The 13,641-nt window shown below is 41.7% G+C and overlaps 1 protein-coding gene across 1 annotated transcript in view; it reads left to right on the top strand.

Annotated features, from left to right (window-relative positions):
- LOC139766042 (structural maintenance of chromosomes protein 6-like) overlaps positions 1 to 13,641 on the top strand; it is a 353,590-nt gene that overhangs the window by 105,732 nt on the left and 234,217 nt on the right. The window contains exon 7 of the mRNA XM_071694167.1: positions 7,840 to 8,015. Within this exon, the coding sequence (XP_071550268.1) occupies positions 7,840 to 8,015 (176 nt within the window). The remainder of the gene's footprint in view (positions 1 to 7,839; positions 8,016 to 13,641) is intronic.

Here is a 13,641-nt window from a genome sequence, read left to right as displayed (position 1 = left end):
GTTTGGGAATGTCTTGGGAGTAAAGTCAGGGGTTAGTGAGAGGACAAGAGCAAGGGAAGGAGTAGCACTACTCCTGAAACAGTAGTGGGAGTATGTAATAGAGTGTAAGAAAGTAAACTCTAGATTGATATGGGTAAAACTGAAAGTTGATGGAGAGAGGTGGGTGATTATTGGTGCATATGCACCTGGGCATGAGAAGAAAGATCATGAGAGGGAAGTGTTTTGGGAGCAGCTGAGTGAGTGTGTTAGTAGTTTTGATGCACAAGACCGGGTTATAGTGATGGGTGATTTGAATGCAAAGGTAAGTGATGTGGCAGTTGAGGGAATAACTGGTATACATGGGGTGTTCAGTGTTGTAAATGGAAATGGTGAAGAGCTTGTAGATTTATGTGCTGAAAAAGGACTGGCGATTGGGAATACCTGGTTTAAAAAGAGAGATATACATAAGTATATGTAGATAGGAGAGATGGCCAGAGAGCGTTATTGGATTACATGGTAATTGATAGGCGCGCGAAAGAGAGACTTTTGGATGTTAATGTGCTGAGAGATGCAACTGGAGGGATGTCTGATCATTATCTTGTGGAGGCAAAGGTGAAGATTTGTAGAGGTTTTCAGAAAAGAAGAGAGAATGTTGAGGTCAAGAGAGTGGTGAGAGTAAGTGAGCTTGGGAAGGAGACTTTGTGAGGAAGTACCAGGAGGGACTGAGTACAGAATGGAAAAAGGTGAGAACAAAGGAGGTAAGGGGAGTGGGGGAGGAATGGGATGTATTTAGGGAATCAGTGATGGCTTGCGCAAAAGATGCTTGTGGCATGAGAAGCATGGGAGGTGGGCAGATTAACAAGGGTAGTGAGTGGTGGGATGAAGAAGTAAGATTATTAGTGAAAGAGGAGAGAGAGGCATTTGGACCATTTTTGCAGGGAAATAATGCAAATGAGAGGGAGATGTATAAAAGAAAGAGGCAGGAGGTCAGGAGAAAGGTGCAAGAAGTCAAAAAGAGGGTAAATGAGAGTTGGGTGAGAGAGTATCATTAAATTTTAGGAAGAATAAAAAGATGTTTTGGAAGGAGGTAAATAAAGTGAGTAAGACAATGGAACAAATGGGAACTTCAGTGAAGGGGACTAATGGGGAGGTGATACCAAGTAGTGCTGGTGGCTGAATCATGTGAGAAACTGCAGAAGCTGGTGACTGACTTTGGTAAAGTGTGTGAAAGAAGAAAGCTGAGAGTAAATGTGAATAAGAGGAAGGTTATTAGGTAAAGTAGGGTTGAGGGACAAGTCAATTGGGAGGTAAGTTTGAATGGAGAAAAACTGGAGGAAGTGAAGTGTTTTAGATATCTGGGAGTGGATATGGCAGCAGATGGAACCATGGAAGCGGAAGTGAATCATAGGGTGGGGGAGGGGGCGAAAGTTCTGGGAGTGTTGAAGAATGTGTGGAAGTCAAGAACATTATCTCGGAAAGCAAAAATGGGTATGTTTGAAGGAATAGTGGTTCCAGCAATGTTATATGGTTGCGAGGCGTGGGCTATAGATAGAGTTGTGCGGGGGAGAGTGGATGTGCTGGAAATGAGATGTTTGAGGACATTATGTGATGTGAGGTGGTTTGATCGAGTAAGTAATAATAGGGTAAGAGAGATTTGTGGTAATAAAAAGAGTGTGGTTGAGAGAGCAGAAGAGGGTGTTTTGAAATGGTTTGGTCACTCACATGGAGAGAATGAGTGAGGAAAGATTGACCAAGAGGATATATGTGTCGGAGGTGGAGGGAACGAGGAGAAGTGGGAGACCAAATTGGAGGTGGAAAGATGGAGTGAAAAAGATTTTGAGTGATCAGGGCCTGAACATGCAGGAGGGTGAAGGGCATGCAAGGAATAGAGTGAATTGGAACGATGTGGTATAAGGATAAGGGCAGACAGTATGAATTATGTACGTGTGTATATATGTATATGTGTGTGTGTGTATATATATGTATACGTTGAGATGTATAGATATGTATATTTGCGTGTGTGGACGTGTATGTATATACATGTGTATGTGGGTGGGTTGGGCCATTCTTTCTTCTGTTTCCTTGCGCTACCTTGCTAACGCGGGAGACAGCGATAAAGCAAAATAATAAAAATGATGAACAAGGAAGGAGCACTCAGGATGGTACAGGAAACAATAAAACATGTACTTCTCAGAGATGGTAAAGTTCTGATAATGGGGAATTATAATTTGAAAGAGATAGACTGGAGGAAATTGGATTCTCATGGTGGCAGGAAATCATGGAAACAAGTTTTTAGAGAGCACACTGGAATGCTTTCTATACCAACATATCATTGGGCACACTAGGATGAAAGGAATTGATACACCAACATTACTGGACCTTATCTTCATGCATATAGGGGTTCCTTGCCATCTTTTGGGGGTTATGTTCCTTCATAACCCTTTGGTTTGTGTTGTTATATAGAAACACTTGCCTGCTGCTTTCCAAGTTTTACTCAGCTTAAATCAAAGGTACACTCTGGAAACAAGAACATAACACTTCTTAGCTACAGTAAAGTATTGTTTAATAAGTTATAGGCAAAGCTAAAATATTTAACAATAAGTAAATTAACTCACATGATTGTTGTGTCACCATCACCTTAAAAGCTCCTGTTATGTAAACAAAAATAGCATGAAAAACAACTCTATCAAACTATGAAAATGCAGCAGTATCAAATAAGAAATAAAACTTATAAATATTACATTCTTCCCTCTTAGAAAAAGAAATGTAGTATGAAACACGACAAATCCCTAAACCTAAGACTACTCCCAGCCATATCAGGTGGGAGGTTTTGACACATGACTAGATCTTATTTCTGGTAGAGCTACAGTACCAACATTCATCTGTCTTTGGCATCTTGGATCCTCTTAATCCACCTCCTCTTGTGCTGATGGTTCATTGGTGGAAGTTAGTGAAGTTGGGTGGATGATGTCCGGTTCCTTGGTGGAAGTTAGATGGATGACCTGACCTTCTGGAACATGGGGCCAAATTGTAGACTGATACTGTAGACTTTTATCCATCTGGATGCCTGATACTTGCACAGGTTTGATTACCATCAAGGAGTTCAACTTGATCTACAAGGGGTTTATACTTGTTACTTCAGACAAACCCTCTCAGTAATATGGTTCCAGGGGTAGTGAGCTTTTATGAGTTGAGCGACATTGAAATACAAAGAATCTTTTGTGTGGGGTGGTGTTTTTAGATGTACACCAAAGAGGCTTTAATGAGTGTAACACTTCTGGAAGCACTAGTTTCCAGCGATTGTTAGGCAAGTTATGAGACATGAGAGCTAACCTGACTGCCTTTCATATGATACCATTGAATCTCTCTACCTGTCCATTGCCTATTGGCTGGTATGGGATAGTACAATTGGTTGCATTTTCCTTTTGAGAAAGGTATGTTTTGAAGTCTTTAGACGTGAAGGAGATAACTTGATCAAAGTGAACATAATTTAGTATTTCACACAGGCTGAAAATCTGTTCCAGGCATCTAATCACAGTTATAGTATTTGTGTTGAGACATGGAAAAGCAAAAGGGAAACATGAATATTCATCAGCAACTGTAAGCAGATAAGGGTTACATGATGCTGTAGGGAAAAGGTCCCTTGAAGTCGATATTGAGCTGCTCCATATGTTGTGTCACCTTTATGAAGGTTCCTTCTGCAGGTCAGTAGAACTGAGACTTTAATTTTGCTCAAATTCTGCATGAAGCACAATTCCTTTTGACATCCTCTGTAGAAAAGGGGAGATTCTTCGACCTCACAGAATGTAGTAAAAGGATGACAAAGTCCATTATGGAGATCAGTGAGTGTAGAAGAGGAGAAAGCCGAGCAGCAAAAAACCCAAGTAAGAGTGTCAGGAACCACATTTTCCTTCCCCAGCTGATACCATATCATGTAGCTAAAGGCTGCAAGTTCCACCCTCCATTCTTGTATCCTGTTGATTTTTATCTCTATGTTTTCTGTTGTCGAACATGAATGCCGCAGAGTGTTGGTCAGTTACAGGATTAAAGTGGTGCAAGGCTTAGTAGTGGCTCCACTTATGCACTACTTCTATGATGGCAGTAGCCTCTTTCTCTACAAATGTGATAATACTGCTCACTCCCTTGTAGTGTCCTGGACGTAAAGGCAACAGGTTGGTCACCTTGGTTGAGTACTGCAGAAATAGCAACATCAAATGCATCAAACAGCCTCAAAAGGCAAGTTTCCATCCGCTGAGTGAAGGATAGTTTCCTTGTGTTCCCTCTTGAGTAGGTTTAATGCATTCAATGTGCTTTCATCCAGTGGAAACGTCCTTTTATTTACCAGTGGTTGTATTTTGTCTGAAAAGTCTTGAACTCATTTGGCGTACTATGCAAACATCCCTAGTGGTGTTCTGAAAGATCCCAAATCTGCTGGTGAAGGAAGCTCTTGTAATGGATTGAGCCTTTCAGGATCTGGCCTTATGACTCCATTCCCCACACAGTAACCAAGAACACTGATGGAATGCACAGACTTGACAGTCTTGGATTCATTAAGAATTAAGTGCCTGACTGACATCTTTAAGAAGGTGTTGTACATTCCAATCATACTCCTTTTGTGTATGCCCAGCAGTGGTGATGTTGTCAGGATAAGAGAAGGTGCCTTGTAGGTTTTCTTCCTTAACTAACTTGTCCATAGCTCGCTGAAAGGTGGCTAACCCATTTATGACCCCCAAAAGGAATCTTACAAAATTGGTGCAGACATCCATTGGCTTCAAAAGCAGTATACTTCCTGTCTGACTCCTTTAGTGTTGTGTGATGGTAAGCACTTTTCAGGTCACAAGTAGAGGACACATTGTATTTTGCAAAGTCTTTCACCGTTTTATCAATCCTTGGCAATGGGTGCTCATCCAACTCTGTATACAGATATATTGTCTGTGATTAGTGGGATCCTTCACAACTACAACATAAGCTTGCTATGGAGATAAGCCTTCTGAGAATAATCTGTTAATTTCATCTTCAATAATTCATGGTCATCCTTGCTAAAATGTCATAATTTGGTAGCAATTAATTTGCAGTTAGGTGACAAATTAGGAAGGAGAGATGGTTCTTCAAATGCTGCTGCTGTAAGTGCACAGTGTGTATCATCACCATTTAAAGTCAACTCAGGCCTGGGTCCGCCAAATTCAAATTTTACACTCAGATGCTGTCGCTGGAATTTCTGGCCAAGTATTACATCAGGGCATAGATCACTCAGTGTACCAAGTCATGTAGCTGGATATGACTGGTTATTGAGACTGAGAATAAGGTCTACTGTAACATATCCTGGAAAACTGGTATTCAAAGATTTCTGAGCCATAGTGATGCCCTTACTGGTTGGATGTACTTTTGATATCATTTCCCGTGCAACTCTCTCATTAATGTAGCTGTCAGTACTGCAGTAATGCTCGACAGCACTCACCTTCTGACCATTAATGGTTACTGAAGTTGTGGCCTGTGAAAGACCCAGAGGAATATTGGTGATTGTAGCCAGAACATGAGAGCTGAACACTGTTGTCATTGAGCCAGATGGGGTTCTGGACTTGCACACTCAAGCAAATTGCCCTTTCTTGGCACATTTATTGCAAGTGGCTTCACATGCCAGACAGCAGTTACAAACATGGTAATGGCCGCCACAGAAGAAGCATTTCTTTATTGTAGTATAAGTAACAGCCACTGCAGATCTTTCAAAAGGAACCGAAAATCATCAGATGCTTCTTTCCTTAATACCTGCCAAAGAATGCTCTTCAAGGACCTGCAGATTCACTACAGCTGCTGTATGAGCAGTCTAAGGGGCATAGGCATCAGCAATGCATTGGACTAGGTGTAATGAATAAGCTTGTTTATAAGCACTTTGTAGGTCAAGAGTGTTGTTTTTTAAGAGATGCTGATGTATTAAAGGTGAGGCAGTGCCATTGATGAAGGCATCGCGAATTGATTCCTCTTTGATACTGTTCTGCACTGACAGCTTTAAGGTTACAGTCTTTACTTTTACTCAGCTTACACATTTCTCTGAGAAATTTATCTAATGATTCACTTATCCTTTGTTGCCTTGTTGCAGGTGCCTTGCAAAAATTTCATTGGGAGTTTTCACACATAAGTTCTCTAGAGTAGTTATAGCAGTCAGTCTTTGTACGTATGTTTGAAGGAATAGTGCTTCCAACAATGTTATTTGGTTGTGAGGCATGGGCTTTAGATAGGGTTGTGCGGAGGAGGGTGGATGTGTTGGAAATGAGATTTTTTAGGACAGTATGTGGTGTGAGGTGGTTTGATCAAGTAAGTAATGAAAGGGTGGGAGATATGTGTGGTAATAAAAAGAGTGTGGTTGAGAGAGCAGAAGAGGGGTATTGAAATGGTTTGGTTGAGAGAGCAGAAGAGGGTGTGTTGAAATGGTTTGGTCACATGGAGAGAATGAGTGAGGAAGGATTGACAAAGAGGATATGTGTCAGAGGTGGGAATGAGGAGAAGCGGGAGACCAAATTGGAGGTGGAAGGATGGGGTGAAAAAGAGTTTGAGCAATTGGCACCTGGCCATACAGGAGGGTTAAAGGCATGCAATGAATAGAGTGAATTAGAACGATGTGATATACCGGGGTCGACGTGCTGTCAGTTGACTAAATTAGGGTATGTGAAGTGTCTGGGATAAAATATGGAAAGTTTTGTGGGGCCTGGATGTGGAAAGGGAACTGTGGTTTTGGTGCATTACACATGATAGCTAGAGACTGAGTGTGAAAAATATGGCCTTTTTTTTGTCTTCCTGGTGCTGCCTCGCAGTTTGTTTGTGTGTGTGTGTGTGTGTGTGTGTGTGTGTGTATGTGTGTGTGTTTGTGTGTGTGTTTGTGTGTGGGTGGGGGTGGGGGGGCTAGTTCGTGTGTAGCAGGGTGGCGACGGGAATGGATGAAGGCAGCAAGTAAGAATATGTACATGTGTATATATGTATATGTCTCAGTATGTATATGTTGAAATGTTTAGGTATATATATGTGCTATGCATATATTCATCATTGTTCCTTCGTTCCATTTTGTTGTTGCCTCCTGTAGTGAGTGTTCCTATACAAGCATACTGAATTTTATTGTGAGTCATAACATTTGTTGCTGATTGAATGGCATCATTGCAAGAAGTCTGCTACTTTTCTCCTGTGACTACTCCTCTCACAGAAAAGCAGCACAGGCCATTTACTTTAGAAATAAAACGATATAAAGAGCTTGAGGGTGACCAGAGACTGAATTAAATTGGTGAAGTGCCTTGATTGACTGGCAAAACTGTATGCACTTCTCACCATTGATTGAGGTAGACTGAATGAATCCATAGGTTGATTGAGTGAATTGGAAGTTTGGTGAGTGAGTGACTGATGAGCAAAAACTGTGTTTTGATAGATAATGATAATGTAAAGCCACCCAGCCAATTTTCAGTGTTTTGTTGAATCCTGACCTGTTTTATTAGTTTGCAATCATGTGATGATTATTATATATTGTTCCTATGTATTTTATAAAACTACTCGTTTCTTAGATACTTTGTGCAGTTGTTAAGTGTGAAAAACAAATGAAGGTAGACGCAGACCTGGAGCCGGGAATGCAACCCCCTCATTGAATACATTTGAATGGGAAAATACATTCAGGTTGCTGGGTGTCTGCTATAGAAACAGCTTTCTAAGAATGTAACCCATTCATGTTGGAGGACCATTATAAGATGAGGATTGTATTTGGTCTGGTGAAACTCATTGTAACATTTCATTTGTTACCAGATGTGATTAGATTTAAGATTTCCATGAGTTTTGAAACTTAATAGTGACCGCATCAAAATCTTTCTTCCCTTCTCCTTGTAGGTGCATGATGTGTCAAGATTTGAAGTACAGTCACACAGATACCCCTCATTATGGTCAGTACTGAGTGTCAGTGATACTGTCATAGCTAATACTTTGATAGATCAAATGCAAGTGGAGAGTGCTCTACTTATCCCTACTGCACAGGAGGCAGGGCAGATATTGAAAGATAAGGCAACGTAAGTGAATTTTTGTTCCAAAAGGGAATCAAGATAATCTCTGGTATTTATCAAATAATCTTTTTTGTATGATTAGTATTCCTGTTAAGACTTTGACTCAGAATATAATAATCTAGTGCTTAAATCACTCAGAATGACTTAGAACGCATCGGAGTTTTAGATCCATTACTAGTAATTTGGCTTCAGATATAGTAGTTGAATTTGCCACCCTGTTTTGATATAAGTAAACTGTTATGGATTTAAATGTATTCATCTATTTACTTATCATACTTGTGGGAGAGGTATAAAAGAAAGAGGCAGGAGGTCAAGAGAAAGGTGCAAGAGGTGAAAAAGAGGGCAAATGAGAGTTGGGGTGAGAGAGTATCATTAAATTTCAGGGAGAATAAAAAGATGTTTTGGAAGGAGGTAAATAAAGTACGTAAGACAAGGGAGCAAATGGGAACTTCAGTGAAGGGGGCAAATGGGGAGATGATAACAAGTAGTGGTGATGTGAGAAGGAGATGGAGTGAGTATTTTGAAGTTTGTTGAATGTGTTTGATGATAGAGTGGCAGATGTGGGGTGTCTTGGTCGAGGTGGTGTGCAAAGTGAGAGGGTTAGGGAAAATGATTTGGTAAATAGAGAAGAGGTAGTAAAAGCTTTACGGAAGATGAAAGCCGGCAAAGCAGCAGGTTTGGATGGCATTGCAGTGGAATTTATTAAAAAAGGGGGTGACTGTATTGCTTGACTGGTTGGTAAGGTTATTTAATGTATGTATGATTCATGGTGAGGTGCCTGAGGATTGGCGGAATGCTTGCATAGTGCCATTGTACAAAGGCAAAGGGGATAAGAGTGAGTGCTCAAATTACAGAGGTTTAAGTTTGTTGAGTATTCCTGGTAAGGTATATGGGAGGGTATTGATTGAGAGGGTGAAGGCATGTACAGAGTGTCAGATTGGGGAAGAGCATTGTGGTTTCAGAAGTGGTAGAGGATGTGTGGATGAGGTGTTTGCTTTGAAGAATGTATGCGAGAAATACTTAGAAAAGCAAATGGATTTGTATGTAGCATTTATGGATCTGGAGAAGGCATATGATAGAGTTGATAGAGATGCTCTGTGGAAGGTATTAAGAATATATGGTGTGGGAGGCAAGTTGTTAGAAGCAGTGAAAAGTTTTTATTGAGGATGTAAGGCATGTGTTCATGTAGGAAAAGAGGAAAGTGATTGGTTCTCAGTGAATGTAGGTCTGCGGCAGGGGTGTGTGATGTCTCCATGATTATTTAATTTGTTTATGGATGGGGTTGTTAGGGAGGTGAATGCAAGAGTTTTGGAAAGAGGGGCAAGTATGCAGTCTGTTGTGGATGAGAGAGCTTGGGAAGTGAGTCAGTTGTTGTTCGCTGATGATACAGCGCTGGTGGCTGATTCATGTAAGAAACTGCAGAAGCTGGTGACTGAGTTTGGTAAAGTGTGTGAAAGAAGAAAGTTAAGAGTAAATGTGAATAAGAGCAAGGTTATTAGGTACAGTAGGGTTGAGGGTCAAGTGAATTGGGAGGTACGTTTGAATGGAGAAAAACTGGAGGAAGTAAAGTGTTTTAGATATCTGGAAGTGGATCTGGCAGTGGATGGAACCATGGAAGCAGAAGTGAATCATAGGGTGGGGGAGGGGGCGAAAATCCTGGGAGCCTTGAAGAATGTGTGGAAGTCGAGAACATTATCTTGGAAAGCAAAAATGGGTATGTTTGAAGGAATAGTGGTTCCAACAATGTTGTATGGTTGCGAGGCTTGGGCTATGGATAGAGTTGTGCACAGGAGGGTGGATGTGCTGGAAATGAGATGTTTGAGGACAATGTGTGGTGTGAGGTGGTTTGATCGAGTAAGTAATTTAAGGGTAAGAGAGATGTGTGGAAATAAAAAGAGCGTGGTTGAGAGAGCAGAAGAGGGTGTTTTGAAATGGTTTGGGCACATGGAGAGAATGAGAGAGGAAAGATTGACCAAGAGGATATATGTGTCAGAGGTGGAGGGAACGAGAAGTGGGAGACCAAATTGGAGGTGGAAAGATGGAGTGAAAAAGATTTTGTGTGATCGGGGCCTGAACATGCAGGAGGGTTAAAGGCGGGCAAGGAATAGAGTGAATTGGATCGATGTGGTATACCGGGGTTGACGTGCTGTCAGTGGATTGAATCAGGGCATGTGAAGCATCTGGGGTAAACCATGGAAAGTTGTGTGGGGCCTGGGTGTGGAAAGGGAGCTTTGGTTTCGGGCATTATTGCATGACAGCCAGAGACTGAGTGTGAACGAATGGGGCTTTTGTTGTCTTTTCCTAGTGCTACCTCGCACACATGAGGGGGGAGGGGGATGGTGTTCCATGTGTGGTGAGGTGGCGATGGAAATGAATATAGGCAGACAGTATGAATTGTGTGCATGGGTATATATGTATGTGTCTGTGTGTGTATATATATGTGTACATTGAGATGTATAGGTATGTGTATTTGCGTGTGTGGATGTGTATGTATATACATTGTGTATGTGGGTGGGTTGGGCCATTTCTTTCATCTTGTTTCCTTTCGCTACCTCGCAAACGCGGGAGACAGCGACAAAGCAAAAAAAAAAAAAAATGATTCATGGTGAGGTGCCTGAGGATTGGCGGAATGCTTGCATAGTGCCATTGTACAGAGGCAAAGGGGATAAGAGTGAGTCGTCAAATTACAGAGGTATAAGTTTGCTGAGTATTCCTGGTAAATTTTATGGGAGGGTATTGATTGAGAGGGTGAAGGCATGTACAGAGCATCAGATTGGGGAAGAGCAGTGTGGTTTCAGAAGTGGTAGAGGATGTGTGGATGAGGTGTTTGCTTTGAAGAATGTATGCGAGAAATACTTAGAAAAGCAAATGGATTTGTATGTAGCATTTATGGATGTGGAGAAGGCATATGATAAAGTTGATTGAGATGCTCTGTGGAAGGTATTAAGAATACATGGTGTGGGAGGTAAGTTGTTAGAAGCAGTGAAAAGTTTTTATTGAGGATGTAAGGCATGTGTTCAGTATATTGATGGTTCTCAGTGAATGTAGGTCTGCGGCAGGGTTGTGTGATGTCTGCCATGATTTTTAATTTGTTTATGGATGGGGTTGTTAGGGAGGTGAATGCAAGAGTTTTGGAAAGAGGGGCAAGTATGCAGTCTGTTGTGGATGAGAGAGCTTGGAAGTGAGTCAGTTGTTGTTCGCTGATGATACAGCGCTGGTGGCTGATTCATGTAAGAAACTGCAGAAGCTGGTGACTGAGTTTGGTAAAGTGTGTGAAAGAAGAAAGTTAAGAGTAAATGTGAATAAGAGCAAGGTTATTAGGTACAGTAGGGTTGAGGGTCAAGTGAATTGGGAGGTACGTTTGAATGGAGAAAAACTGGAGGAAGTAAAGTGTTTTAGATATCTGGAAGTGGATCTGGCAGTGGATGGAACCATGGAAGCAGAAGTGAATCATAGGGTGGGGGAGGGGGCGAAAATCCTGGGAGCCTTGAAGAATGTGTGGAAGTCGAGAACATTATCTTGGAAAGCAAAAATGGGTATGTTTGAAGGAATAGTGGTTCCAACAATGTTGTATGGTTGCGAGGCTTGGGCTATGGATAGAGTTGTGCACAGGAGGGTGGATGTGCTGGAAATGAGATGTTTGAGGACAATGTGTGGTGTGAGGTGGTTTGATCGAGTAAGTAATTTAAGGGTAAGAGAGATGTGTGGAAATAAAAAGAGCGTGGTTGAGAGAGCAGAAGAGGGTGTTTTGAAATGGTTTGGGCACATGGAGAGAATGAGAGAGGAAAGATTGACCAAGAGGATATATGTGTCAGAGGTGGAGGGAACGAGAAGTGGGAGACCAAATTGGAGGTGGAAAGATGGAGTGAAAAAGATTTTGTGTGATCGGGGCCTGAACATGCAGGAGGGTTAAAGGCGGGCAAGGAATAGAGTGAATTGGATCGATGTGGTATACCGGGGTTGACGTGCTGTCAGTGGATTGAATCAGGGCATGTGAAGCATCTGGGGTAAACCATGGAAAGTTGTGTGGGGCCTGGGTGTGGAAAGGGAGCTTTGGTTTCGGGCATTATTGCATGACAGCCAGAGACTGAGTGTGAACGAATGGGGCTTTTGTTGTCTTTTCCTAGTGCTACCTCGCACACATGAGGGGGGAGGGGGATGGTGTTCCATGTGTGGTGAGGTGGCGATGGAAATGAATATAGGCAGACAGTATGAATTGTGTGCATGGGTATATATGTATGTGTCTGTGTGTGTATATATATGTGTACATTGAGATGTATAGGTATGTGTATTTGCGTGTGTGGATGTGTATGTATATACATTGTGTATGTGGGTGGGTTGGGCCATTTCTTTCATCTTGTTTCCTTTCGCTACCTCGCAAACGCGGGAGACAGCGACAAAGCAAAAAAAAAAAAAAAATGATTCATGGTGAGGTGCCTGAGGATTGGCGGAATGCTTGCATAGTGCCATTGTACAGAGGCAAAGGGGATAAGAGTGAGTCGTCAAATTACAGAGGTATAAGTTTGCTGAGTATTCCTGGTAAATTTTATGGGAGGGTATTGATTGAGAGGGTGAAGGCATGTACAGAGCATCAGATTGGGGAAGAGCAGTGTGGTTTCAGAAGTGGTAGAGTGTGTAGATCAGGTGTTTGCTTTGAAGAATATATGTGAGAAATACTTAGAAAAGCAAATGGATTTGTATGTAGCATTTATGGATCTGGAGAAGGCATATGATAGAGTTGACAGAGATGCTCTGTGGAAGGTATTAAGAATATATGGTGTGGGAGGCAAGTTGTTAGAAGCAGTGAAAAGTTTTTATCGAGGATGTAAGGCATGTGTACGTATATTTATTCTCATTGAATGTAGGTTTGTGGCAGGTTGTGTGATGTCTGCATGGTTGTTTAATTTGTTTATGGATGGGGTTGTTAGGTAGGTGAATGCAAGAGTTTTGGAAAGAGGGGCAAGTATGCAGTCTGTTGTGGATGAGAGAGGTTGAGAAGTGAGTCAGTTGTTGTTCGCTGATGATACAGTGCTGGTGGCTCATTCATGTGAGAAACTGTAGAAGCTGGTGACTGAGTTTGGTAAAGTGTGTGAAAGAAGATAGTTAAGAATAAATGTGAATAAGAGCTAGGTTATTAGGTACAGTAGGGTTGAGGGTCAAGTGAATTGGGAGGTAAGTTTGAATGGAGAAAAACTGGAGGAAGTAAAGTGTTTTAGATATCTGGGAGTGGATCTGGCAGCGGATGGAACCATGAAAGCGGAAGTTAATCATAGGGTGGGAGAGGGGGCAAAAATTCTGGGAGCCTTGAAGAATGTGTGGAAGTTGAGAACATTATCTTGGAAAGCAAAAATGGGTATGTTTGAAGGAATAGTGGTTCCAACAATGTTGTATGGTTGCGAGGCATAGGCTATGGATAGAGTTGTGCGCAGGAGGGTGGATGTGCTGGAAATGAGATGTTTGAGGACAGTATGTGGTGTGAGGTGGTTTGATCGAGTAAGTAATGTAAGGGTGTGAGAGATGTGTGGAATAGAAAGAGTGTGGTCGAGAGAGCAGAAGAGGGTGTTTTGAAATGGTTTGGTCACATGGAGAGAATGAGTGAGGAAAGATTGACCAAGAGGATATATGTGTCAGA

This window comes from Panulirus ornatus, chromosome 56, assembly GCF_036320965.1.
Source record: "Panulirus ornatus isolate Po-2019 chromosome 56, ASM3632096v1, whole genome shotgun sequence".
Lineage (NCBI taxonomy): Eukaryota > Metazoa > Arthropoda > Malacostraca > Decapoda > Palinuridae > Panulirus > Panulirus ornatus.
Note: the sequence above shows the minus strand (reverse complement) of the source record. Positions and strands in the feature narration are given on the sequence as shown.